We start from the raw sequence: 7,686 nt of genomic DNA on the forward strand, positions 1-7,686 counted from the left end.
ACCGTGTGAACGTCCAACCAAAGTTGAATCAAAGGATGAGAGAAGAAACGCTCCATGCGAGCGGTTTTCCCCCTGAGATCCAAAAACTGCCATTCCGGTTGCGTCAGCTTTCGTGAGATCCGTCCCCCGACGATCGGCAGCGCTGATGAAGTGCCGCCTCCGGGGCCTTGACGGGTGGTCCTCGGGCGGCGGCGTTATCGTTGAAACGTCAGCCCCCCGTTGAAATAGCCGCTGCAGAGAAGGACTCCAAAGCCACGCTGGAAGCCGTGAGAGAAAAGGGCCGAGGCGAGCGCTGCTTAAAGCCAGGATCCAGTAATTACTTTCCCCTTGTCTCACGCGAGTGACAGATGGCGAGGCCGTCAGCGCCCCGAAGATGGAAATAATATTGTTGATTAAAAGGAAAGAATAACAAGCGGCTGTTGGCCACGGGACAAAGAGAGGGGGGAAGAAAAGAAGAGAAAGGGAGACGCTGAGGGGAGAAGAACGCAGACAGAGGGATTGAGTCTCAGTTAAACAGGGATAACAGCGGTATTTTTAAAACGGCGACAAATGAGATCGTTTTACGACGTTACACAATTCATATTTTTCCTCAAAGCCGAGTGGCTGAATCGCGGTTGTCGGTGATATCTTGTCGATGACGATGACGGTGATTTTTTCAAGATCGTCCCAGTCGGCAAAATTGGAAACGCGCAATGCGTTGCGTGCTCAGAAGTTTGGGACAATTGTTGCGGCTCTTGACTTTCATCAAGGGGAATTCAAGCTTTAAATGGCCGCAGTGCCCGACCGTTTCCCTGCTTCTGCTGAAAGTGTTGGAGCATGGAGTCATGGTGTCGCAGAGGCCAGTGCAACAACGCTTCCATTCAGCATAAATATCAGTTCTCACTTCAGAATGTTGTGTTACAAATACCAGTGAAATACCATGTTGCTGCTATTATTCCTGCTATTTTCGTTGTTATTTTTGCTCTTTTTGTGTGATGATATGAATGGGTTGTCAGCTACACTGACTGAAAAGGCAAAGAACAAAACGTTCTCAGTCGTCCCACTTCTGATTTATATTTCAAAGTTGAAAACCATTTGTCACGGTCCCCGGGGGAAATCTGACCAAATCTTGGCATTTTGTTCTTCTTAACAAGGAACGTTTTGGGCCCCCCATGAGTGTATCAAATGGAGTATTGGAGAGTTACACAACAGTCAGCGGCGACAAATAGAGACATTTCTTGTTATAATGTCTCACTGGACATTCAGTCTGTAGCCTAGTGTTGTATTATATATAGTTACCTGAGCATTATTGGGTGTTTTTGGTATATGTGATTTTAAATATTGCAGAGGACTGCGTGGGGATATTACACACATGAACACACAAACACATTTAGCTCTGTTAAGCCCACAAGCTCAGCTTATAAAGCATATCGTGTGTGTGTGCGCGCGCGCGCGTGCGTACGTGTGTGAGTGTGAGTGCGTGCGTGCGTGCGTGCGTGTGCGCGCCCGGGCGTCCATATACGCGTTAGTGATTGAATAGCGTGCTTCAGAGATATGCCATTTAAATGCTTACTGCAGAATTAAGTTTGCACAAGACATAACTCTGCGGCAAAGGACAATATTTGATCGGAAACGGAATAAATATAAACGATGATTGAAAGTTATTGCATTACTTGGGTGCAAACATGTGTATGTATATATAATGTATAACTGTATGTACAGATGTGGAACAGCAACTTCTCTTTCAGTTGCTGCTGAACCACCTGCGCCAGCAGCAGCATGAGTGGGTGTGGATGTGGTTTTGGGGGATGCTGGGGTGGTTCCTCCCCGTGGGTGGAGCAGGAGCAGGGACACTCTATCACCTGCAGCCTCCTCCTGCCGCACCACACTGTGGAGCGCCGCAGAACCTCCACCGCCAACCGCTTGTCCCAGTCCGTCGGATAACACGGAAATTAAACAGCAGCTCAAGTCAAGTTGCCTTGAAAACTTTATTCGGATCCAAGCTCCAGCTTTTGTGAGGTTCTGGATAATAAGGGATCTGCGGACACACTGCTGGAGGATCTGCAGGATGGAAGTCTAAATGCTGCCGGGAGCAACGTGATACTCCGCAGGCAATAAACAGGTAAAGTACATTTCTGTGAGATGATTACAGTTTATAATTTTATAATCGTCAGTCAAACTAGTTGTATGGAGGCAACACGTAGAATCCATATTGTGCTTCACGGGCGGGGGTGTTGCATGTGCAGCCGATTTAAAGGTTCTACTGAAGATGCGTTGAATTACCAGAAAACAATAGGTTTAACAATGACGTGCGCATTTTAAATATTGTGCACAACTCCCCCTGAGTGACGTGCACACGCCTGTTGTCCGCAATGTGCATTGTGTGCCCGCGCGCTCCTCCCAATGCAAGTCCGTGATTTTTCGTGTGAAACTAAATACAAAGCGTTTCAATGTGCTCCTGCGCGTGCTTTCGTGCGTGCGCTTTTAGTTGCGTGCGTGCGTAGGTGTGTGTGTGTGTGTGTGTGTGTGTGTGTGTGTGTGTGTGTGTGTGTGTGTGTGTGTGTGTGTGTGTGTGCGTGGACCACAGCGCGCGATCAGGCGCGTGAGTGAATAGTGACCGTCTATGCTTTGGTTGCAAAAAGTTTGTTTTTGTATTTTGGTTTTGTTCCCGTAATGTTCCATTATAGTATTACAGTTATACCGTATATTATACGGCAGTAATGTCCATGATCATATCCCATTATAGTACTCTGGACGCATTCTGAATGTTACTTATTTTGGGACAAAATGTGATCTGAAGCTTGCAATTAGTATAATTTCATATTTTCTTGTATAATAATATTGGACAGCTTTTATAAGAAGCCATTCATTTATAACGTCGCTTTGAGCAGTTAGGAGCGCCCCTGGTGAACAATAGGTTAACCACACACACTATGCATAGAAATGACTCCCAGATACGACTGATAAAACATCCAGGATGTTGGGTTTGAAATGTTTACTTATTCAATTTTTTAATCATATTCTGCTGCTGGCGCCACTTCTTTCTATCGGCGTGTGTGCAGAGAGCCCCAGTCAGGCTGCAGGCTTTTGGCTTCTATTCGTGGTATTGTCCTGCAGCATGAAGCAATAAGAAATCAGCGAGATCTCCAGAATCCTGAGACAGAGGCTGGAAAGGCAGCGACAGGAGTGAAACCTCTGGATTTCCTTCGCAGACTGATCTGCAGATTAGTCACAACTTGCTTTAAAGCTGAGCTCAACTTAATAAAACTGTGGCGTATTGCACTTATTACACATGCTTTTCCGCTCGTCACCATCAAACGTTGGTATCCGTGATGCCCACTATCTAACATTCATCACAAAAGTGCTTTTGAACTGTCAACAATATACATTTTTAGAATTGTCAGCTTAAGATATATTGGATTATGATATGACTATTATTATTATATACTGTATGTCTTCTCCTGGCTGTTTCATCAACTGCTATGTGATTAATGTTGCATGTGTATTTTTATATATCATTACTGCAAACAAAAATGTCCCCCCCCTGGGATCAGAAAGATTGAACTTGACTATTCAACTGAGCAGCCTTCTGTCCTGTTAGGCCGTCTATGTGTCTGCTGCAACCAAAACACAACTTTTTTTATCGAGCTAGAATTATTATGCCTGTAAGATCAGCCATTTGTGATGGTAAAATCCATCCACGATGGTGACGGTCATCCCGTTTTGCCCCCTCAGACCCCTGGCCCCCTGGACCCCTGGACGCTGAACTCCTTGCTGCATTAAGGGAATAGAAGCACAATGCAGTGGGCCGGCCTGTGCTGGCTCCTAGCCCTGGTGGCCCCGTCCGCGGGGACGCTCCCCAGCTCTAATGAGCCGCTCTCCGCTCCCAGGGTCTTCCTGTCCTTCAAAGGTAAGAGGCTCCCTCAGGCCGTCGGCTCGCGAAGCCACGTTCCGATTGGCGCGCGGCCATTTCTGCCCGGCTCTTTAGAGATCCCAGGGGAGAGTGGTTTTGACGGGTTTGGTTTGTCCGCAATGGTTTTTAAAGTTTATTTTTAATGCTTGCAGGGTTCTGCTAAGGGTGTCAGTCAATTGAACCCGCTGGAGAGAGAACTGAGTATGGATGATGATGATGATGATGATGATGATGATGATGATGATGATGATGATGATGATGATGAGCTGTGGCGGTGATCGTCCGCAGTGTGTAAAGCCGGACAACGCGTCTTCTTTTTGAGGTACCGCGCTGCCATTCGTTTTCCTAAATGGGGCTTTGTCTGACCTCGCCTCCCTTCCGAAATCGAGTCAGATTTAGCACTCGGCTGGGAGCACATTCAGGACACACACACATGTTGGGAATTCTGCTTAGTGCCACGCGGGGAATTTGTGTGTGTGTGTGTGCGTGTGGGTGTGTGTGTGTGCGTGCGCGTTGAACGGCGCTTTTAATGTAAGTGCTTTTTAATATAAGCTGTGTACCAATCCAGCACCATGTTTAACACCGCGCTGGCTTGGCACGAATGGAAACGTTGGAAAGGTTTTTCCATCTCTGGGGCTGTGCACCAGCCCAGCGTGGCGTCAGACACCATGTACCGCACATGTAGAGTGAACCGGGAGGTTCTGTGCCAACGCCGGAGAATCCCACTAAGCCCTTGACGAGTTTAAATCCCAATCCTCTCACGTGAGGATTGGGACGAGGTCACACCGCGTCAGGCGTTTTTGACTTGACGCCTTGGGTTTGGCAGAAATGAATAATTATCAACGATGAACTGAAATTCTCCCGAAGCGTCCGCGCGAATCATAACATTGATATGATGATGTTTAAAGTCATCGGCATACAGGAGGATCTGGATATTTTAATCATCAAAGGGAGATTTATTGCCGCGATGAGGAAGGGAAAAGCTGGAATTACGGAACATTTTTGGTCCTTTCAGCTGATGAAAATATTTATTTTATTTTGTATTACTTTCTGCATTACTTTCACCACCTTTTACTGATTTTTTTCCATTTGCTCACGTCTGTTCTCTCTCTCTCTCGCTCTCTCTCTCTCTCTCTCTCTCTCTCTCTGTCTTGCTCTCCCTCTCTCATGGCATTAGTCCTTTTCTCACTCTTTCTCTCTCTAATTGAGTCGGATTTCACAGGCTACTGGTTCTACATTTACTTGTACAAATTGGTAATTTTTTTTCTATTGCTTTTAATGGAGACCATTTTTACTTTTAATGGGCTTTGGGGCTTGTTCCACGCCTTGCGGAGGCACTTCACTTAGTTGCTGAATAGAATTAACATAAGCTATGTGTCCCTAATGGTGTTAGTTTTGCATTCCGCTGCAGGGAATTGCTCTCAAATGTGTTTTATTGATTTTTCATGAGGCGGCATAAAAAACGATTAATTGGCTTTGCATTTCAAGAGGCTTATGTGTGTGCAGGAAGGTTTTGTACTGTGAGTGCTTACTTGAAAGTTTTGTGCTCCCAGGGAAAATACAAGTGTTGCAGGTCTTCTTATCTAAATTTTTAAAGCAAATAGTTTTTCCTCAAGTTGATAGAGAACTATAGTAGAGAACTATAGTTTTCTAAGCACTGTCCCTAACACACACACACACACACACACACGCACGCACGCACGCACGCACGCACGCACGCACGCACGCACGCACGCACGCACCCACACACACACACACACACACACACACACATACTTATACAAATGCACTCACACACCCTTCAAGCTGAAGAGCAAATCGATTTTTTTAAAGGGGCTTTAAAGTTGCTATCACAGTGTTTGACCTACATACGAGGACTTCCACGACTGTTCCGCCTTCCGCTCACGCTGCATCCGTGTGGCCAACGGCTTATGTGGAAATGACATATTTGAGGAATCAGATTAGTTTACTTTGCCGTTGAAAATCCCACATTTCCACATCCCAACATGTGTCTATTTTTTGATGGAGGGGCTTTATACTCTTTATCTCAAGTCGTTTTTTTCCTGAGCTAAGAAAAGCCCCGCTCTGCATTAGTGAAAGCCCAGAGGTTTACAACACTACAAGTCTGACCCAATGACAGAATCCCACGTTAGTCATTGTGTAACACCAGAGGAGTAGGAGCAGCCAGCTCTGTAAAGCTTCGGCGCTGGGTCTGAAGGCATTGCTTTACGTTTGTTGTACATTTCAGATCGTCTGCCTTTCTTGTTGTATGTTCAAAGCGCCGGGACCTTTCCAAACGTTGTTTTTCATTTTCATTTTTTTTGTTGTTTTTTCAAGCGTAATCCAAACATGTACATATAATACTCACGGAGTGCATCGGGATTCCAATTGTCTAATTACGCCGGCCGCGCCGTTTTGGATGACCTGGTAAGATGAGAGCTATGAGTTTATCCTCCTGTCAAGGTTCGTAAGCAGCTGTGGAGTGTGTTAGCACAAGGTTGAACTATCAACGGCGATAACAGCGCAAGGTGCAAACAGCGGCCAAGAGAAAAGGAATGTCCCTTCAAAACACATGAGCATAGATCATCCTGAGCCAACCATAGAGAGCTGAAAAAGAACATGGCTCCGTGTGTAACCACACCCCAGGCCTTTGTTCATTTCACACACTTAAAGATTGGATTTTCTGATGAAGCGGTGCACCCAAAAGCCACACACGTTACATTGCGATACCATTTTAACAATTTGTGTGTTATAGTGTCGTGTTAAAATAATGTCTGCTCTTGACTCTGAGCAAACTGTTAGTTAATGGTGAATTAGATAACGACAATGATTTTTTTTCAAATCACATTATGCATATTGTATATATGAGGTAAATCATTGGTAGTGGCACCGTTTCACAAAGTTTAACATTAACAGCATGAAAATCTTGACTGGCTCTGTGTACATTTCTTCTATCGATAACTGTCTTTGGAAAAACTTTTGATTATTTTAAATGATTGGTTGAGGCAGATTTCATAAAATGCTCTGATGTCTCTAATATGTAAAATAATATAAATAAATAAATAAATAAATAAATAAATAAATAAATAAATAAATAAATAAATAGTAATAGTAATACATCATTGTTAACTAATTGTTCTTTATAGTTTGTTAATTCATGTAAACAGATATTATTCTAAAGTTTTACCTGGCAGAGTAGTAGATCAGTTTGCGAAGAAAATTACTTGGTTTGAATAAAACAATAATGGAAAAAAAACCCCCAGACAATATGTTAGTGCTCTGTTTTGATAGAGTTCTTATTTCTTATGTTCAGCAGAAAGTATAAAATAAACCTTGGTGCGCTGTGATTCAATTATCATGTGACTACAAAATAAAAGTCCACCGCTGTGTGTGATCTATTAGTTATCCTGTTTTACTCACAGGCTGAAAGGGGGCTGACTGTGATCAGATAGGAACTCCTATATTTACCCTCAAACAAGGTCTATAATCACATGCTATTTCAGGGCGTGGGTCTCTGAAAGGTTGTGACCCTCCAAACAGGAGTCGGTCACACCCGGGTCCCACTGCCCCCACACAGTGGAGAACGGCAGCATATTAACAAGTAAAAGCTTGTTATGCTGATCTCCAGGCACATTTGAAAGTGTTTAACTTTGTTTTTCTTCTGCCTTTAGTTCAGGGTGACTTGGACACCTGGCTGCAGGGTTGGCCTTGGGAAGAAAGATAGACAGAAATCTCTTGACTGTAATTGGATTAGTTCACTTTGACAGTTTTTTGGCTTATTTAAACTATTTATG

At 44.2% G+C, this 7,686-nt stretch overlaps 1 protein-coding gene across 5 annotated transcripts in view; it reads left to right on the top strand.

Moving 5' to 3' along the window:
* The first annotated feature begins 1,931 nt into the window (after positions 1-1,931).
* LOC307230314 (semaphorin-3F-like) overlaps positions 1,932-7,686 on the top strand; it is a 49,460-nt gene continuing 43,705 nt past the window's right edge. For all 5 annotated transcript variants that reach the window (XR_013844160.1, XM_080000611.1, XM_080000610.1 and 2 more), the window contains exons 1-2: positions 1,932-2,101; positions 3,715-3,889. Coding sequence is in view for 4 of the 5 variants with exons in the window: in XM_080000611.1 (XP_079856737.1) it covers positions 3,778-3,889 (112 nt within the window). In the remaining variant the exon portion in view is untranslated. The remainder of the gene's footprint in view (positions 2,102-3,714; positions 3,890-7,686) is intronic.

Source organism: Zeus faber, assembly GCF_960531495.2.
Source record: "Zeus faber genome assembly, chromosome: 5".
Taxonomy (NCBI): domain Eukaryota; kingdom Metazoa; phylum Chordata; class Actinopteri; order Zeiformes; family Zeidae; genus Zeus; species Zeus faber.